This window comes from Nicotiana tomentosiformis, chromosome 10 (assembly GCF_000390325.3).
Source record: "Nicotiana tomentosiformis chromosome 10, ASM39032v3, whole genome shotgun sequence".
Taxonomy (NCBI): Eukaryota; Viridiplantae; Streptophyta; class Magnoliopsida; order Solanales; family Solanaceae; genus Nicotiana; species Nicotiana tomentosiformis.
The window spans coordinates 74,116,803-74,138,623 of NC_090821.1; the positions used below are offsets into that span (position 1 = coordinate 74,116,803).

The 21,821-nt window shown below is 38.1% G+C and overlaps 1 protein-coding gene across 1 annotated transcript; it reads right to left on the reverse strand.

Moving 5' to 3' along the window:
* Positions 1-14,202: 14,202 nt before the first annotated feature.
* Positions 14,203-18,809, reverse strand: LOC104116745 (caffeoylshikimate esterase). Its single transcript, XM_009627674.4, has 8 exons — positions 18,458-18,809; positions 18,052-18,081; positions 17,042-17,171; positions 16,779-16,925; positions 16,470-16,600; positions 15,293-15,430; positions 14,919-15,017; positions 14,203-14,821 (listed from the first exon to the last, which is right to left on the reverse strand). The coding sequence occupies exons 1-8, from the start codon at positions 18,743-18,745 to the stop codon at positions 14,603-14,605; spliced, it is 1,182 nt and encodes a 393-aa protein (XP_009625969.1). The 5' UTR covers positions 18,746-18,809; the 3' UTR covers positions 14,203-14,602.
* Positions 18,810-21,821: the final 3,012 nt, after the last annotated feature.

Here is a 21,821-nt window from a genome sequence, read left to right on the forward strand (position 1 = left end):
TCAACAAGCTTATGAAAACTAGCGTGCCAACCCTATAGCAAATAAATACGTGTACAATTAGATGAAGGTAGTATATTACATATCTCAAACGATAACTCGATTCTAAAATAAAACGGGTAGCATTTTCCCTGATTTTACTGCTCCCTCAAGCCTACTATAGGCGAGATACAAACATAATACAATCAGAAACTCAAAACCAACCTAATTATAATTCGGGACCTTCAATACAACAAAACCCCCAAATATACCATAATACACTCAATCAGCAAGTTATCAATTAGCCTATAACTACAACGACGAGCGACCAACCTACTACCCTACCATATGTGGCGTTTCTCTATGCCCTTTTTATCATTCCAAACTCCATATATCAGCAGCACAATAGACATCCCAAGAGCAATATGAAACATCCCACAAAACAGTCCACTATAAGTTAAATAACTCGAACTCACGGCTTTCGATCACCGTCCTGTGAGGTCTAACCTTTTAGGAAATGAATTTATCAACTTTTCTTAATATTCTAAAGCTTAAATATAGAAATTAGGAATTTTTATTAACTATTAAATACATTCCAAAACTCAAACTACAAAGAAAAAGAGAGGCGATATAGCGATACTTACGTTGTAGGGATTGTTCTGATGTTATCGCTTCTCGATTTCGTGCCCGGGATATTAGTATTATTTAAAGCTCTTGTAGAGAACGCAAGGATCATTTTTTATGGAGTTCTCTAATCAGATTATGTGCAAAACTGAAGAGAGAGAGAGAGAGAGAGACGAGTTAAAACAATATAACAACTTTTGAAAAGTCAAAAGGTGCTAGCTTGGCACCCTCTGATTCGCTCACCTTCCGATGCTTATATCTTTTTATCAGGATATCGTATGAATGAAAATTTAAGAGCATTGGAAACTAAATTCCAAGACCTTCAATTTGGTATATAATATGACCCAAATGCATGAAATGCATAAGAAATATATTAATAAGATTTCTCGAATATCATAAAATCAATATGCCTTTCAGACAAACTTTATCAAATACATATTTTTCCGAGACCCATGAATAGAGTATATAATAATAATTCACCTAGGTACTCAAGAATATAGACACCCCTAGTATTTCTATGAATAAAGTCATTTATGAAAGTTGCGTATTTTACTCATTTCATTTGTATCATTTGGATCATGCCAAAAAGAAAGAAGGGATAGCCTTAGCATGCCTCAAGTCGTCAGTGCAACTCAACAAGCTTATGAAAACTAGCGTGCCAACCCTATAGAAAAGAAATACGTGTACAATTTAGATGGCGGTAGTATATTACATATCTCAAATGATAACTCGATTCTAAAATAAAACGGGCAGCATTTTCCCTGATTTTACTACTTCATCAAGCCTACTATAGGAGAGATACAATTATAATACAATAAGAAACTCAAAACCAACCTAATTATAATCCGGGACCTTAAATACAACAAAACCCCCAAATATACCATAATACACCCAATCAACAAGTTATCAATTAGCCTGTAACTATAACGACGAGCGACCAACCTACTACCCTACCACATGTGGTATTTCTCCATGCCATATTTATCATTCCAAACTCCATAAATCAACATCACAATAGACATCCCAAGAGCAACACAAAACATCCCACAAAACAGTCCACTATAAGTCAAATAACTCGAACTCACGGCTTCCGATCACCGTCCCGTGAGGTCTAACCTTTTAGGAAATGAATTTATCAACTTTTATTAATATTCTAAAGCTTAAATACATAAATTAGGAATTTTTATTAACTATTAAATACATTCCAAAACTCAAACTACAAAGAAAAAGAGAGGCGATATAGCGATACTTACGTCGTAGGGATCGTTCTGATGTTATCGCTTCTCGATTTCGTGCCCGGGATGTTAGTATTATTTGAAGCTCTTGTAGAGAAATCAAGGACCATTTTTTATGGATTTCTCTGGTCAGATTATGTGAAAAATTGAAGAGAGAGAGAGACGAGTTAAAACAATATAACAACTTTTGAAAAGTCAAAAGGTGCTAGCTTGGCACCCTCTGATTCGCCCATCTTCCGATGCATCTATCATTTTATCCGGATATCGTATGAACAAATAGTTAAGAGCGTTGGAAACTACATTCCAAGACCTTCAATTTGGTATATAATATGTCCCAAAAATACCTCATATAGCACACGATATATATGTCTCAAAAAGCTCTATTACAGGGCAAATCCTTAGTCGGTATTTCCGTAACTTTAATCCGATTTTCTTCCAAACTTCATATTTTCTATCCAAGCATCATATGTAGACATATTATGACTTTAAAATTATTTAAATCATGATTAACAAGTCTCATATTCATCTTAACTTACTTAAGATTTCGGTAAACCTTTCTTATCTGTGTAAAAGGATTTCTCCCTTTTTGAGTTTATATTAAATAATCCTATAATGACAGTGACGTCTGAAGTACGGGGTGTAACACCAAGTTCTAGAAGAAACGAATGCAACGAAGTCCACGACGGAGGAACTAGAGCAAGTTGTATTGTTCGAGGAATTCCTAGCAAGAAAGTTCCATTTGGGGGACAGGACTGCACCCGGAGCTCAAGTCTGGTTTTATTGAATTCCTTAAATTTAACGCTGATTGTTTTGCATGGTCGCACTAGGATATTACAGGTATACTGATGGAAATAGCCGTGCACAAGCTGAGTTTTGATCCCACCGTACCTCCAGTAAGACAGAAGAAATACTCTATTGACGAGGTTAGGAATAAATTCATCAAAGAAGAGGTAACCCGCTTGCTTAAAATCGGTTCGGTCTGAGATGTAAGATATCTGGACTGGCTAGCTAATGTAGTAGTAGTTCCTAAGAAGAACAATAAATTTCGCATGTGTGTAGACTATAAAGACCTTAATAAGGCATGCACAAAAGACTCGTTCCCACTGCCAAATATTGATCAAATAATTTATGCCACGGCTGGGCATGAGTTGATGAGTTTCCTCGATGCTTATTCCGGGTACAACCAAATCATGATGAACCCGGAAGATAAGGAAACAACTTTGTTTATAACGAATTTCGGTACATATTGTTACAATGTAATACCCTTCGAATTGAAAGATGTCGGAGCCACTTATCAACGGCTCGTAAATAAGCTGTTCGAAAATCAAATAGGAAAGACTATGGAAGTTTATATAGACGATATGCTCGTTAAGTCTTTGAATGCAGGTGACCATCTTAAGTATTTGTAAGAAACATTCGACATCTTGAGGAAGCATAACATGAAGCTTAATCCCGAGAACTGCGTGTTCAGGGTCAGTTCTGGTAAGTTTATGGGGTTTCTGGTCTCACAAAGGGGAATAGAGGTAAACCCCAACAAAATCAAGGCCATAGAGGATATCCCATATCAATTGTCGAACGTAAAGGAAGTCCAAAGGCTCACAGGAAGATTAGCAGCTTTGAGCATGTTCATTCCTCGATCATTAGAAAAATGTCATCACTTCTTCACGCTGCTCAAAAAGAAGAAGAATTTTGAACGGACATCGGAGTGTCAGCAGGATCTGAGGGATCTGAAGAAGTACTTATCGAGCCCTTTATTGCTCTCAAACCCAAAAGAAGGTGAAACATTGCTAGTCTACCTCGCGGTTTCAGAAGTTGCGGTAAGTGCGGTTTTAGTCCGAGAGGACGAAGGTACACAATTTCCCATCTATTATGTTAGCAAAATTTTAATGGGAGCAGAAACTCGCTACCCATATTTGAAAACACTAGCCTTAGCTCTCGTAGTCGCCACTCGGAAGTTAAGGCCCTACTTCCAATGTCATATGATAGTTGTTGTGACTACTTTCCCTTTACGGAACATCATCCATAAACCCGAGATCTCGGACAGATTGGCCAAATGTGATGTCGAAATGAGTGAGTTCGACATAGAATATAAACCGAGGATTGCAATTAAGTCGCAAGTCTTGGCTGACTTCGTGGCCGATTTCAGTCTGGGACTATTGCCTTTGGCAACTAAGGAGGCAGTAATAGTGTCAGAATCGACATCGGGGGTCTGGACCTTATTTAAGGATGAAGCTTCCAACGTAAAAGGGTCTAGACTCAGAATAGTCTTAATCACGCCTTCGGGAGAAACCCTAAGGAAAGTCATCAGAACGATCCCTTTAACTAATAATGAAGCAGAGTATGAAGCTTTGATTGAAGGGCTCGAATTGGCTTGGGGACTCGATTCTGAGGTTATCAAAATTAAATGTGACTCGTAACTGGTGGTAAATCAGGCCTATGGGATCTTTAATACCAAAGAAAAACGTATGCAACAATACGTGGTAAAGGTCCAGGCTCTTTTGGCGCGATTTTGGGGATGGTCAATTATTCACATCCCGAGGGAGGATAACACAGAAGCGAATGCATTAGCAAACTTAGGATCATCGACAAAAATAAAGGAATCAGAATCTGGGACGGTTGTACAACTGATGAGCTCAGTTCTGGATACGGATAGTTATTATGAGGTAAATTCTACTAGTCTGATCTGGGACTGGAGAAATAAAATAATCAACTATCATGAGCACGTGAAGTTGCCAGAAGACCCCAAAGAATCACAGGCATTACGTGCCAGAGCTGCACGTTATAGCTTCAAGAGAGGCCAATTGTATAGAAAATCCTTCCAAGGCCCGTTGGCCCGATGCTTAGGAACGTCAGAAGCTAATTATGTCATGAGATAAGTCAATGAAGGGATACACGGCAATCACTCAGGCATAGATTCTTTCGTGTTGAAGTTGGTACAGGCAGGATATTGGCCTCGCATGAAACAAAACGCCAAAGCCTTTCGTACGAAAATGTGATAAGTACTAACGCTACGCACCACTAGTACACCAACCAGCAGAACCCTCACATTCGGTTCCGTCCCCATGGCCGTTCATAAAATGGGGGATGGATATCGTCGGACCGTTGCCACCGGCTCCCAGAAAGGTAAGGTTTCTTTTAATTTTGACTAACTATTTTTTAAAATGGGTGGAGGCAGGTCCTTATCAGAATATCAGAGAACGCAAAGTGGTCGATTTCCTGTGGGAAAATATAATTTGCAAATTCGGAATACCGAAAGAAATAGCATGCGATAATGGGCTATAGCTTATAGGTGCAAAAGTTACAGAGTTCCTCAAAGATTTGAAGATAAAGAGGATCGCGTCTTCCCCTTATCATCCGAGCGCAAACGGTCAAGCGGTGTCAACAAACAAAGTGATTATTCAAAACCTCAAGAAAAGGTTGGAAGCGGCAAAAGGCAAATGGCCCAAAGAATTTCCTGGAGTTCTATGGGCCTACCGAACAACGGCCAAATCGAGTACAGGAGAAACTCTTTTTTTCCTTATGTATGGTGCTGAAGCCCTAATCCCGGTGGAAGTAGGTGAACCCACTTTGAGATATTTTCGGGCAGATGAAGAATCGAACAACGAAGCGATGTTAATCAAGTTGGAACTGCTCGAGGAATGCAGGGACTTGACGCATGTAAGAATGGTAGCTCAAAAGAAGAGAATGGAGAGATATTATAATCGAAGAGCCAACTTCCATTATTTCAAAGTAGGAGACTTGGTTCTGAGGAAAGTAACCCAAATAACCCGGGAGCTTAACGCAAGGAAGCTAGGTCCAACGTGGGAAGGTCCCTACCATATTTCAACTATCACTGGGAAAGGATCATATGAGTTGGAGAACCATAATGGAGACAAATTTCCTAGCAACTGGAATGTGGCACACCTCAAAAGATATTATTTCTGATGAACATTATTCAAGCGGAAAGTATGTACTGCACTCTTTTTCCCTTCGTTCAGTTTTTGTCCCAATTGGGTTTTTCTGGCAAGGTTTTTAATGAGGCAGCAACATAAGATCATACTACGAAGACATCAACGATACGACCTTTGATAGCAAGGCAAACGAGCAAACTTACACTCGGGGACGATTAGATAATCTTTGGTTTGGTAGAAAATTCCCACCAGGAAGTAATGTTTGCTACCGAACAACTTCCTAGTTGTTATATATTCCTTCGCTTGATAGCATAAATTCCTGAGGGGAAATAAAGTTGTGTTACCAAGTTGAGGATTATCTAGCAATTCATTAGTGGAATATTAGAAGATACAAAACTTCCAGTGTTCCAATTCGCACTCTTCGCATTCGAACACTGAAGGGTGGAATGATATGAGGATACAGCAACAACGATTGACACATCAACCGGGGAACGAAAATCTGGAAACTAAACACATCATCGGGACCGGGGACTGCGCATCCAGCCCCGTAGAAATAAGTTGTACAAGATAGGCCATAAGTAATGGCAATTTATTTTCAGCATAGCGAATGCTTATGTATCTTTTGAAAATAGAAGGAATAAAATAAAACCCTTTTGTTTTTATCTTGTTTCTCGTCTGAATGATGAATAAACTTTGTCATTTGAAAGTTAAACAAGTACTTAAAATGCTAGTGCCATAATGAACAGGATTCATCCTCTTCAAGAGCACCGTAAACATAAGAGGGCCCTCTCTTATAAAAACCTTCATGTTAAAGGGTTGGTTCCGGAAGAATCTATGCCCGGAATCAAAAATGCCTTCGGGGAAAAATATACCCGAAGCCATATATGAAAAGGACACAAAAAGTAAACTTGCACAAATACTTATAGAAACCCTCACGTAAAAGGGATAATGCTCGGAACCAAAATGCTTCGAGGAAAACACATTCAAGACTACACATAGTAAAGGGCGAACAGGAAAACGTGCGCTGAACTCTTGAGCAAATGCAAATATTAAAGACTTGCATGGATATTCAAATGAAAGTAAGTGTTAAATGATACTTGAGCAAAAATATATCTTTATTTACAAGAACGTGCCAAATGGGAAAAAGAAAAGAAAAGCTAAACTACAGCGCCTCCGTGACCAGGAGAAAGAGAAGTGTCCGCATTCCCGGGAGAAGTTGGTGAGTCCACCGATGGCTCGACGTTTTCCCCAGTTTGGTCTTCAGCATCGTCACCTTCCGATCCCTCTTCAGTTTCCAAAAACTCTGAATCAGAACCAGAAGAACCTAGAGTATCAGACTGCACCGGGAGTCCATTTTTAGCAGCTAACTCAAGCTCTCGGGCCTTAGCAATTTCGGCATCAAAGTCGATGATACTAGCTTTGGCCTCCTCCAAGGTTTTTCTCCTCATATTGTACATGGAATAAGTGTTTTCAACAATGAGGGACCTAGCATATTGTATTGGGTAACCTCGGCAGAAAGGCTTTCCCAGGCGGACCTAGCAGATTTGAGGCTGACGACAAGGTCGCGGACAGTTAAACTAAAAAGCCTATTATGCTCGATAGTTTTCTTGTACTTCTCTTCTAGATGGGTGTGTTTCGCCCCCACAACAGCAAGCTCTTCGAGTTTGGAGTTCAAGGCTACTTCTAAGTATGTTACTCGGTTGCAGTAAGAATGATGTCCTGGACTTCAGCCCAATTGGCCTTAGCTTCATCAAAACTAACCCTCAACGGGCCAATTTCTTGGCTAAGGGTTACCACCTCTTGCTCGCTTTGCTGCAAGCAAGCCTCCAAATCAAAGACCTAAGTAGCTTTGGTTTCCAGTTTCGAGAGGCGGAGAATAGTTTCGTCTCGTTCCACCAAAAGTTGGTTCCGTTTGAAAGTAAGTTCTTTTTTTTCACGAATCAACCTTTGAAGGCCCTCAAAAGAAAGAAAGTTGGCCTACAAAACAAGAAAAAGTAAAACTTAGAATACATTCATACAAAGGTAGAAGAAGTAATGAAGGAAGAAAAGAACGTATCGTTGCAGCGTTATGCATGTCATTGTTCAACAACCACTCTCCCGAGAGTTCCTGAATCTTTTCCTAGTCTTTTTCTAAAGCCAAAGGCTTCAGATAGTTAGCAAACTCCACCGGCCGGGATAGCAAGTTGCATCTGGTAGAGATCGAAAGAGTAATGTTCCTCCTCCTTAGCGGATCTTCAGAATGAGCACCATAATTTTGCCCCAAAATCCCATGAACTGGGGACTGTGGAGGATGAACACCTTCTTCATGGTCATACGCGGTCGATGGAGGTGATGTAGCAACTGTTGGTTGAAGAGTGGATGAAGATGTAAATGTTGTAGTAGTTGCTGGTGTTGGTGAAGGTGGAGATGAAGCTGATGGAGTTGAGGAGTGAGAAGCAGCTGTATCAAATGCAGTGCTAGCTGTTGGATGCTCGCCAACCAAAGACGGTAAGGACCCGGTACTCAGCCTCGCAGCACCGGTTATAGCAATTGGGGTCCAAAAACAGGAATTGGCATTTTATACCAAATCATATTCTCCCCAAAGTGTCGAGACATCATCTTCGGTTGGTGTAACTATCTCAACAGATCGAGCATACTGTTGAGATGATGAGGATTGTCGCCTTCTATGTAGAGAAGCTCCCTCATCACTAGATTCTTCATCATCGTCAATCATCACGGTGTCTATTACCGACCAGGAAGGAGGACCAGTCGTCATCGCCACCGGAGATGACTTGGGGGCATCAGTCTTTGCCCTCTTATTCTTTTCCCTGGACGCAGAGGAACGCTTTCTCTTTGGTTGCTTATCCTCCGGCCGGGGACTCCGTAAAGAAGTGTTTGCACCCGAAACAAGCCCGGAGATACCTGTTCGAGTAAGAGCTTTCTCAAGCAGCCTCGATGTAGCAGCAGGATCAACCAAAACGTCCTCCCATGGGACAACAACAGAGCCTGCAGGTAGACCTAATTTTGTGAACAAGTCAGAAGGGTTCAACCAAGGTAAACTAAAATTACCATAATATTTGGCCTTCCACCCGTATTTAAGGGTCAGTTCTTTCCACAAATAAATTCCAGGCATCGTGACGTCCAAGATCTTCTGAATCCACCAATACAGACCTTCCACCACCAGTGGGATCCATCGAGTTGCTAAAACATGCAAAGGGTGAAGAGCTGATATGGCCATAAAAGAATATCTAGTGAAAATAAATACTAAACAAAGAACTTACGAGTGCGGTTCCAAGCGATCGGAAAGGATGAAGTTGTTGTCGGAATGATGTCGTTGGTGGCGAAACGATGTCGTTGGTGGCGACTGCAATGAACCATTCCATCCATCCACGACCATTGTCATCATCTGTGCTAGACAACAAAGCATGGTGGCTACGCTTGCAGAGGTTTATCATTTTCCCGCGGAAGATTTTGGGAGAATAGAATTTATCATATGAGCTAAGGTTAGCTCCTCTCCAGTTTCCTGGCACAAGCGTCAAAGACATGCGACCGTCCTCCACACTTAAGGACTTATATGTGCCAGACACACTTGGTAGCGAAGGCAAAAACTCCGCAATCAAACAATCAAGTTCTCCGCTTAAAGAAAACGCACACAAAGTAAAGGGGTATATGTAAAAGTATGTAAAACCTTCCTTGGGAAGGGTCACTCGCTCCGGTAGATCAGGAGCAATGATATCCAACTCATGGAAGCGACAGTCTTCCTTCACAGCAGGAATACTGGAAGGACGAATAGAAGAAGGGTACCTGCTAAAAGCCTATGTACGAGGGTTAACAGTAGGGAATTTCTCTTCAAGGTCCTTTGTGATACTGAGTTTTCTTGGAATTATGGAACTCACCGTTGGAGGAGCAAAATCCTCAGCTTTGTTCTTGTTCTTTGAAGAACCAGCATGCTTGGAGGAAGAAGCCATTGAAAAAGAAGAAAGAAAAGGTTTTATGATTAAAGAGAATTAGAGAAAGTATGGAAAACAAATATGCAAATGGGAAGCTCGAGAAATTATGAAACGCAAAGGAAAAGAATGTTGCGTATAAGTAAAATTTTGGCGGTTAAATTCATGGCCATGATTACCTCGATCATCGGAAAAGGTTGTGCTGAATCATGGGATGACGCTTGTCTGGAGCATTAAATGCGGAGAGACGTGCGTTTAATCAACTGTCTGGAGCCTTCAGAGGGAGTTATAGTAATTCCCGCAAAAAAAAGTGTTTCTACCAACTTTTCGCTAACATAAATTTATGTCACCAGAAAGCAGGGGGACTATCTGTATAGGGTGAAATATGATACGACACGTGGTCGTCTAAAGGGAGGACACGTGGAACCTAAGACGAGGATGGCCGAAGACCGAACTCAAACATTCTTCTTGTCACCGGAAAGGATAACGTTCATAAAGATGTGTTAAATGCTCTGTGCCTGGTAGCATTTAATATGTGATATTCTGCAGAATTAAGAGCGACGGTCCGTTACAGAGAATTTGGCACTTATGTTCAACGTTACGTCTACATCAATGACCCTCAAAATTAACATTAAAGGAGGATACGATCCAGGACCTCCTTCCCTAGACATAGCTATAAATACTGAGCTCAGTTATCTTTGTAAGGGACACGAATTCTCTGGCAAAACTTATATTGTATTCTACACAAAGCATAATTCAATCTGATTTTCTTGCTCTTTGATCTCATCATTGCTGTGCTTGGAAACCTTGTTCCCAGAAGTATCATTCCTGTTATTTCATCTACATTTTAAGGCTAAGCATTATACATTTATTCAATTATTAAATTATTTCAGGATCAAATTAGCTCACTTGTCTAGAAACTACGTACAAATTCAACTGTACCGTTTTACAGGAAAATAACTTATTACTGAAATATTTCTTACATTAATTTGGATTAAACTTACTTAGTAAAATCACATCAACTTCTTTGTCCTCGAGCTCATTTCTATAGTTTTAGCCGTGGAAAGGCCTATATATGATAATAAAGCAGCTAGTAATTAAAGAGAGAACTAGATAATATAGTACAATTAAGAAAACTAGATGTAGTATAACTAGTATAAATTAAAGTAAGAGTTGAAGTTTGACTTGTTATCTTCTTTTCTCAATTAGATCTGGATATCTTGGACAGGCCCAAAAGAGAGAGAGAGAGAGACTATATATGATAATAAAGCAGCTAGTAATTAAAGAGAGAACTAGATAATATATTAAAATTAAGAAAACTAGATGTAGTATAACTAGTATAAATTAAAGTAAGAGTTGAAGTTTGACTTGTTATCTTCTTTTCTCAATTAGATCTGGATATCTTGGACAGGCCCAAAAGAGAGAGAGAGAGAGAGAGACTATCACTATATTCTTTCTTGTTGCACCTTTTTCCAACATAAAGATCATAAGGAAGAAAAATATAGATCCAAGAATTTGCCAACAAAAATGTTAAGAAAAATACACATTGATCATAACATCATACGTACTATTTTATGGTGAACTAATTTGGGATAAAAAAGAGTTGAACTAATAAGTAGGTTGAGTCATAACCTGTCCAAAGTTTGTTCTGATCAAAGATGGATGAATCAATTAGGCCTAAAAAATGGGTCCTAAGTTGTAACACAACTCACCCAACTAATAACCATTTTTCAATAGTTTGTTTGTTCTTTTATAATTTGTTTATGTATCAAATTAAATTAACAAAAGTTATTTATTTAGTTAATTTATTTATTTAGTTAATTTATTTATTATGACTGTAGTAAACAAATCAAACAAGCAAAAAAAATTATTTTTCATGTTTTTATAAATTTTTATGATTCAATTTGGGGTATATATACTGCGCAAATCAGCCCAAGATTTTGGATGGGCTAATTTGGGCTATGCCAAGGATATCTGTGGAATACTTCTTTTTAAATTTTTAGGAAATGAGTATTTTTATTCCTCATGTAATTAATCTGGATCATCCTTCTTATATTCTTATTGCTATACATTTGGTTTTGTCTTGTCCGCCTCTATGTCTCAGTTTATTAATCTCAATCACCTTTTCAAGTGTTTTATTTAGGACAAGAAAAACCTACTCTAAATTCAAAAAATTATTTGCTTGCAAAATTCATTATATATTCTTAAAGGGTACTATGCTTGATTAGCAAGTGTTCTATAAATTAAAATTTCACATTTGTATCTTGAACTACATTATATTGTACTCGAAACAGATGCATTCGTCGTAGTAACCTATAGTACAATACACATGAGATTGTTTAAATATTGAGGAAATTTGAGGGAGGTAAATTGTGACACCTTAGGCGAATCTCACATCGACAAAACACGGGAGAGATGTTGAGTATATATATAAGTAGACACGCCTTAGATTCTAGTGACGCGTTTTAAATCCGTGCGGGTCTAGGCCCAAAGCGGACAATATCACTGTGGGCTGGGCTGTTACAGATGGTATCAGAGCCACTCTTGTGTCAGCCTTGCTGATGGTGGATCCGAGTTCAACTGAGTTTAGGCAAATCTCGGTTAGGCGGGGCAAACCTCAGTGCTGAGTCTAGGCGAATCCCATGCGGTGGGGCAAACCTCAGCAAGGACGCTGAGTCCATAAAAGGGGGTGTATGTAATACCCCACACTTTAGACAGAGTCCCACATTGGCAAAAACACAAGAGAGATGCTGGGTATATAAATTAACAAGCCTTAAACCCTGGTGACGCGTTTTAAATCTGTGCGAGTCTAGGCCCAAAAGGGACAATATCACTGTGGGCTGGCCTGTTACATATGGTATCATAGCCACTCCGTGTGCAACCTTGAACTGTGGTGGGGCAAACCTCAGCGAGGACGCTGAGTCACGAAGGGGGGAGGGGTATATGTGACACCTTAGGCAAATCCCACTTCGACAAAACACGGGAGAGATGCTGGATATATAAGTAGACACGCCTTAGATTCTAGTGACGCATTTTAAATTTGTGCGGGTCTAAGTCCAAAATGGACAATATCACTGTGGGTTGGGTTGTTACATAAATGTAATGGACAAAGCTAGAAAGAGAAACAACAACAACTACAACTACGCTTTACTCCTAAATAAGTTAGGGCGGCTATATGAATCATCACTTTTTCATTTAAGCTCAGCTCATATCATCATCATACAAAATATTTGTATTATGAGGATTCATTATGGATTATACTTTCCTTGAGCCGAAGATCTATTGGAAACAATCTCACTACCTTCACAAGATACGATTAAGGTCTGTTTATACACTACCGTCCCCTGACCCCATTTGTTGTTATTTATGAGGATTTAGTATGAATTGACAAGTTTTACGCTGGTTGCCAGCCAACTGCAACTCTCCTTCTTTATTAAGACTTGAAACCGGCAATATGAACAAGCTCATCTAGGAGGAGTTGGAGAGAGAAGTGAGCATGAAATATATATACAGTATATAGATGTCATTTATGCATGCTGTAGCATCAAAGTTAAGGTACAATAGAAGAAGACATTTATACCTTGAGGATAATCCAGACAAAACTTAGCCTTACACATTACACTGTTTTGTCATAAGTAAAATCATGTCAATGAAAGGCATGCTCAAAGATTATGAAGTCCAATTAATGGCCCTCCTTTTGCCATTGTCTCATTGAAGTGTTTCTATCAACCACAATATACTATGTACTACTACTTCCCCACTGCTGTTCTCTTATGAATTTTTAGGTGGTGTTTTGTCCATGCAACCTTTTCTAAGAAGTTGGCACTTTTTTCTGAATCTGTTTGTTTGATACCATTTTCTGAATTGATTAAAGGGAAAAGGTCTAAAGTTGCTCATGTACAATCTGAAAATTGCTCAATACCTCCGGTCATACTTTGGGTTATTATATACCATTGTTCAAGCAAATTATCTTGTATTTATCCATGCTATTAACAGAGCTCCAGCGTGAAATGGGTGGACTTCATATTTATACTTCGAGGAAAAGGTCCAAGACAAAAATGACAATTTTTTCTCTATTTTTAACTATGATTTAAATTTATCATCCGTTATATTTCAAGTTAGAGCTCAATTAGGGGTCAAAGACAAAATGAGATATTTTCCCTAACGCAAAGTATAACGGAGGGAAATGTTGCTCAATCAGTACAAAGACAACTCGACCATTTTCCTTGTTTAAAATACGCCCCGGTGCACTATTCTAAAAACCATTTTGTCAATAGAACAGAACTCCAAAAAAAATTAACAATTCAAATACTTTTGTTTTCACGAACTAATTTTTCTTCAAGATTTTTTTATAAGAGTGCTCAAATGGAACCTTGATGATCTTCCAGCAGCTCATTTCAGTTTTTGTTTTTCCACTCTATTAAATTAAATGAAAAAGAAACAAATAAAACAAAAACAAAATGACTGAAAAGTGAAATGTGGTTGCAGTCTTGAAAATGATTGGTGGTAGTGACTCCTCTATTTTGAGACTTAGAACCAAAGATTGACATCTTTTAGAATGATCCAAAACTCAAAACTATAAGATAGTGTTTGACGAAAAAACTACAAACAAACAGTAGTTTTAATAACTATGCCTCAGTCCCAAACAAGTTGGGGGCTCAGCGGGCTCAGCAATATGAATCCTTACTTTTTAACTCAACTCATCTCATCATCATAATTTTGTTTCGACCTAAAATCGAACCCTCAGTTTCTCACTTGCTGGGCGCCTAAATTTCAGCTTCAGAACCAAATCACCCAACAATAACAATAGCAGTTACAAAATATTGCCATATGCCTATATCCCACAATGAATTTGGTTTTATTGTCTAGTATCACATTTCCTAAACTATATGAATGGTGTTGCTTCCCAACTACAAGAAATCCCTCTGCAAAACCCCTTAAAAACTGAAGCCTAATTCGGAGAGCAACGAGAATCAAGCCATGAGATAATGTCATTGAGCACAGTAAGAATTCTATCATCAGGTTCACCTTCAAGAATACAGTGATAGCCTCCTTCATAGAGCTTAAGAGTTTTGTCGCTGCTCGAGGACATATCATACAGATACTGACTCACGAAAGGATCCGTCACTTTATCTGCAGCTCCGTGAAGAATGAGCATCGGGGATGCCACCTGCATGCGTTGTTACATACAAACTGTTAATTAATTTCTTCGGACAAAACTGGAAAATAAGATAGTGCTTAGTCGATAAACGTGGAAATGTACTGACCTTGTCCACTTGTGATTCGATGTATTTTGTAGCGTTTAAGAGTTCCACAGCAGTTTTTACACGTGTTTTATCGGAGTAAGAGATTACATTGTATGGAGCCTAGAAAAGAATGAAACAACAATTAGCTTCAGTAAAGCATCAATTCAGTGCTGTGCTAAGTATACATTGAACACCAACGCGGTGGGCTTTCTTTTGCTTTTTGCAACTACTAATATTCGTTGTCTCTTCTTCTCAAATTCGGCAATTTAACATAGTTCATGTCCAGGCTAACTATATATGCAAGTAGTTTTCTTCAAACGGAAGTTTAGAGTAGTCATCATTTGGCCAGTATTCTTTTTTGACTTAACATATTAGAGAGTAAATAGCAACGTTACCATTTTCCTTTTCTTGAACTCCCTGAATGCCAATTCTGCCAAATCTTTAGTAGGGACTATCTTTGCTTGTGGCGTAACGTTAGACACAAAAATCAAGACTTTCTGCAGGAGAAATGGTGGCGTCATGTCTTCTGCAATCTTAGCAGCAACACAGGGTCAGCGAAATTCTAGCATTAAGAATGTTTAAATTCCAATAAACACGAAACATTTGCAAATGTAAAAATTCAAGAAACACAGCATTCATCGAAGGAATGTATAATTTCTTTCTACACTTAGTCATATAATTTTGATAATTTGACTACTTTCTCAAATACGATTTCACTACTGGTAACGAAAAGAGTGCTTATTATAAAGGACTCTATCATTTCATATTTGTAGAAATGGTGCCTGAAATGAGAAGCATTTCTCAGCCCAACCTTGATCTAAGAAGCCGTTGCAATAAGCAAAGTTTTTCTGATAGAAACACCGTATCATAGAAAGAATAAATAACGATAAACGCTTAAAGATGGAACAGAAAAATACAAAAAGAAAAAGAAAAAACAGTTGGTACCTACAGTTTTTTATATTCTCTGAAGAGTATTTGCATGGAGAGTTTCGCATATTGGGAAGAAAATTTTCAGGATGGAAGCATGCACTGTTTTGAAACCAGAGTTTTACCATAAGTAATTATCCCCTCATTAGGTGAAGATAAGATTGAAAAAAATATAGAGGGATAAAAAGAAATGCAGGATGCCTGACGATCAGCACGAGTATCATTACTCAGAAAGCTAAAATTTGCTAACAGCACAGAGCCATGAATCAAAATGACGGTTGAGTGTTTTAGTATCAGTGAGTGACATGAAGCAAACCAAGTTTTGTCTGTAAATCAATATTTTTTTCTGGTACAACTTTGTGGATGGTCAACATAATTTCCAGGAGTTAGCCTATTTTTCATTATGACAGCAATTGGTTACTCTTAATTGCTAACTCTTGAGTTAACCTATTTGTTTCTATTTAGCTTATAAACTCTTAACTCTAGAGTCTTAGAAAATTTAAGAACCTAAGATTCAAATGGAAGGCCGAAGAGACAAGTAATATTTGGTATTCGGGTCAGATCACAATAAATATGTTCAATAAATTGAGAAAATGGAACTTGGAGATGACATAATATAAGAAGTTAGTTAAAAGATAATATTACTTTGCACATTGGCGCAACAAGGACAATTCCATCCCATTGACGTGGTTCCTTAAGAAGAGCTTTTAGAGCAATTGCACCTCCCATTGACTGCCCAAATATAAAGCAGGGAAGACCGCTAATTTCCGGCCTACCTGCTCCATCACAAGAGAAATTATCATTACATTGTTAACGAGAATTAGCATGTTCTAACAAAAACTAGAATAAATTGTGAATGAATTAACTCCGAATGGGAATGTTCACAGAAAACCTTATTGCTGATGGTCATTATCGTATGAAATTATGACAGAGCACAACCTCTCTGCGGCGTACCTTTTATCTTCACATACTGCTCATTGACATTGTCAACTATACCATCAAATTCAGGAATATATCCATGCAAACCATCCGAGAGGCCAAAACCGGGATGGTCAATAGCATAGACAGCATAGCCAGAGGCCGAAATAAACCTTGCAATACCTGAATCAACAAATCATACAAAAGATTTATTAAAGGCTACTACTTGTCGATAATAATGAACAGAGTCATGCTACAATTGGTTCTGGAGTTAAAGAGATAATAACGAACGAACGAACCTTCAAAGAAGAATGTGCAGGTATCACCATATCCATGGCAAAAGCACAAAGCACCTTTAATTCGTACCCCTGGCTTTGGCAGCCAACTTTTACAGAAAATCTGTTGGCCTTTCGAATTTGCTTCATACCACTACAAAATCCACAGATGTTTTATGAAAATATACGGACTCCTTTTCCTAACGAGAGTATTACAGATTTAATATATAGTAAGAACAAGAGGAGATAAGATTGATTCTCCATAATCTTACATCAATCAAACAGACAAATCATACCGATGAGAACAATTAGCAATTTAATACACAATGCTCCATATATGTCCATTATCCTAAGATTACAAGCCATTGCTATAGATCAAGTAAGCACTATTAACCTTCCTTAACTTCATTTTTTTTGTTTTCTGATAAGTATGTAATAATATTAGTAGAAATACATTAGGGGAATGCAGCCATAAAATTGACAGGGCATGCACCAATAAAAAGAAGTGTAATAATAAGCCAAAACTTGGAAATAAAAGCCCCAGAAAAGATATGCCCTCAACAACTAATCCAAATATCAGTACATATCTTTCAACATAACTATTTTAACAAATAAGAGTAGTAGATCACATTCAACAAAGAAAACCAAAGTTAGAATAACTGGAATCCATTTTTTGATAATCGAGACTCTTGTCATAGCCAACAAGGTTAAACTTCCATGAAAAAACTTCAAGATTTCTTTCTTCTTCTGTTTTACCTAACACACCTGAGTTCCGTTCTCTCCCTCATTTAAAAAACCATTTTCACTTTCCTAATTTTGACTTCATCCTTCATTTAAATCAATGTCATTCCATTGGAAACAAATAAAAAGTGATTGAGGTGATTAATAAGTAATCAACTTCAATGACATTACACACAGAGCAAAACTGAACCACAAAACTTAAAATCAAGATTTTTAACACTTTCTTTTCCCACAATTAGTCATACACAAAACTCTAGTACAAACATAAGAGCAGTATAAATAAAGTAAAATACCTCATCTTCTCTGATATCAGCTGGAGCCATCTGCAAAACCCATTAAAGTAAAAGAACCAAAAAAAATTAGAAATCACTTATGGAGTAAAAGAATTAAAATCAACATTAAAAAAAGTCAACTTTTAACTCCAAGAAAACCAAAAAGACACTAATTTTAATACTAATTAAGACATGATCAAGCTGCTACTGATAAAGTAAAAGAATCAAAATCTACATTAAAAAAATTAATTTTAACTCCCAAAAAAAAAAAAAAAAAACTAATTTTAACATCAAGACACCCCAACCAACAAGACATGATCAGAAGCACTTATGAAGTAAAATAATCAAAATCTACACTAAAAATTTAATCTTTAACTCCAAGAAAACCAAAAAACACTAAATTTAACATAATTAAGACAAAACCAACCTTAAATAAGATATGATCAAGCTGCTGTTGAGTAGCAATAAAAGCTGATCGAACCCTTCTTCTAGCAGGAGCATGATCCAAATTCTGTGAAGCAATTTCATTTAATGCTTCACTTACACCTTCAATTCTTGGCTTTTTAATTGCCATAGTAATCACTTTATTCTTTGAAATTAATGGTTTACACTTCAAATTATGATGGAGAATAATGGGTTGGTTAATTTTCCGGTGAATAACTGAGAATTCAGGCTGTAAAAATGGTCGGAAAGTGGAAGTTAGAGTAAGGTCCATTTTATTGAATGATCATTTACACACACACATAGTGGAAATGTGCTTTTAAAGATTCCGATGTATTAAAAAGTGGCAATAAGCCGACAAGTGAATAATTAGTGCACGTTCATAATGACTTCCAATGTGTTACTATTTGGACCATTTTCTCTATTGTTTGATTAACTGAAAAACTTGAGGTTTGACTACTATAGTATTTTTCTTCTTCTTCTTTTAATTTCTCTTTTTTTGCTTTTGGAAAAAGATAGGCAAAAATAAATAGAAAGATCTTGTCTTAAGTGATGCAAGCTTGTTGGATTTTCGATTAGATCGTAGATCTCGTAGTGTATATTCGTAAAGTATGCTTTAAATTTCCTTTTAAAAGTAAGCGTATTGAAATAGTTAGCTAAATAAATGACTTTATTAGTGTGTAATAAGACAGCTAATGTACAATTGTTATTAGAATTAGTTAAACATTGTTAGTGATGATTAGAGTCACGTGTGTATGAGTCTATAAAGGCAGCTCTCTTGTACTCATTCAAGCTAATGAGAAAACTTCCTCTTCCTCATTCTTATCGTTTGCTTCTAGAAAATTCTTCCATGCCTGAGCTCTTGGTCACAACATCACTTTCGTTGTAGATCAACTCTCAGCTATCCTTAATTTTGACATGGTATCAGAGCGACGATCGTGAGAAAATTGCATCGGCACAAAGTTCCGGTGAAATCGAGTTGTTTTTCGAGGTGAAATCTGCAGATATGGCCAGAAATGAGGTAAGCTCACTCGATCAAACTCATCCGTTATTTCTCCAAGCAGGAGATACTCTAGGGCTGGTTTTAATCCCAATTAAACTCATAGGGGCAGAGAATTATGCCATGTGGAGCATGGCAATGAAATTAGCTCTCTGAGGAAAGGGTAAGCTAGGATTTGTAGATAGATCTTGTGTGAAAAGTAGATACAGAGGTGAATTAGCTGAACAGTGGGGAAAATGTAACGTGATAGTACTATCATGGATTGAGAGTACAGTTTCGTTGAGTTGATGTCGGGTATTGTGTATGCCTCAGATGCGAGAAAAGTCTGGAATGATTTTTAGGAAAGGTTTGACATACCAGACTTCACTAGAATTTATCACCCTTGGACTGCAATTGCAACAATGAGGCAGGGTACAAACTCAGTGACTCGCTACTACACAAAACTGAAAGACCCATGGGATGAATTGGATGTTCTAGCTCTGCTATCTTCCTGTGATTGTGAAGAGTCTAGACCATCTGTAGTACACTTAAAGTCACGTGTTGTAGTTTCTTATGGGGGCTAAATGAGAGTTATGGCAATGTGAGAAGCAGCATCCTTGCTAGAAGACCAGTTGTGACTGTGAATGAGGCTTATGCTTGTCACGACCCAAAAACCTAACATGTCGTGATGGTGCCTATCTTGAAACTAGACAAGCCGACGCATTCCAAAACAAACCGATATTTTTATTTCAAGGATAATTTCAAGGCTATTTAACGTAAAAACCTTCGTAAAGGAGTTCAAATCAAAACAAAAGTGCGGAAAAAAAAAAGCCCGACATCGGGATGTCACTAGTCATGAGCATCTACTATAATTTATCTGACTATATCAAGACTAACATAGTTTGGGAAATAGCTAAATACAACTAAAGGAAGATAAGATGGAGAAGAGTAGGGCTACGATCACCAGGCAGCCACCTTACTATCCCCGAGAAAATCTGTAACCGGAATAGTCAATAACCGCTATCATGTCCAGCTACACCTGGATCTGCACACAAGGTGCAGGGAGTAACGTGAGCACGCCAACTCAGTAAGTAACAACAATAAATAAAGACTGAGCAGTTGTGACGAGCAATAAAGCATATAAAGTTCATATCATGAAATCTTAGTAAAATACAACATGCAAAAAAATCAGTGTTTGAATCAAATCATCTTGTTTAAACTCAGTTCCAGTAAAATCATTTAAAGATATTTTTCAACAGTTTTCAAATAGAGGCTCAATGCAAAGGTGAGCAAAAATGATGAAATCATAAACAGACCCTCGAGAAAAACATCACTTATATACAACCCATCGGGCAAACCTCACAGTCACCCATGCCTCTCGGGCATACCTCACAATCACTCATGCCACTCGGGCATACCTCACAATCACCCATGTCACTTGGGCATACCTCACAATCGCTCATGCCTCCTAGTCACTCAGCACTCGGCACTCGCACTCAGTAGGCACCTACGCTCACTGGGGGTGTGTATAGACTCCGGAGGGGTTCCTACAGCCCAAGCGCTATAATCTGCACTGACAACTAACGTGTTGCACGGACAACTAACGTGTTGCACGGATAACTAACGTACTATAATATCATATCAGAATCCACACGGATAACTCACGTGCCATAATAAGCCAATAAGGCCTGCCGCAGGCGAGCAACCCCGATCCATATAATAGTAATAATATATAAAGTCAACATGGCGTGTTTCGGCATGCAGCTCGATCCCAAAAATATCTTTACTATCAGGCCCTCAGCCTCACTCAGTCATAAACCTCTCAAGCCACTCGGGCTCTCCGTAAAATAGGGTATTCAGCCCAAAATAACTTTTATATACATCAAAACAGAGTAATGAAAACTGAGTTATGCAGTAAACATGTATAATTATGACTGAGCATAGATTTTCAATCGAAAACAGTGAGAGAATGGTAAGAAAAGGCCCCTAAGGGTCCAAACAGCACTGGCACAAGGTCCAAACATGGCATTCTGCCCAATTTAAAGAAACTCTTTCTAAAACATATAAGTATCATATAGTTTCAACAAAATATGCAACTTTACAGTTGCCACGGGACAGACCAAGTCACAATCCCTAATAGTACACGCCCACACGCCTGTCACCTAGTATGCGTGTCACCTCAAAATAGTAAATGATACGAAATCCGGGGTTTTATACCCTCAAGACTAGATTTACAATTGTTACTTACCTCAAACCGGTCAAATCTATACCCGCGATGCTCTTGCCTCTCGACTCGGCCTCCAAATGCTCAGAATCTATTCATAATCAGTATAATACTATCAATATACGCTAATGGAATGAATTCCACAAG

What these genes read in the sequence shown, in the direction of transcription:
- LOC104116745 (XM_009627674.4), bottom strand. Translation starts at nt 18,745, where the DNA reads ATGGACCTTACTCTAACTTCCACTTTCCGACCATTTTTACAGCCTGAA. An exon ending in GCAGTATGTGAAGATAAAAG is followed by an intron (nt 16,601 to 16,778) that starts GTACGCCGCAGA and finishes GTGATGGAGCAG; the next exon opens with GTAGGCCGGAAATTAGCGGT. An exon ending in TTGTTGCGCCAATGTGCAAA is followed by an intron (nt 15,431 to 16,469) that starts GTAATATTATCT and finishes GTTGCTGCTAAG; the next exon opens with ATTGCAGAAGACATGACGCC.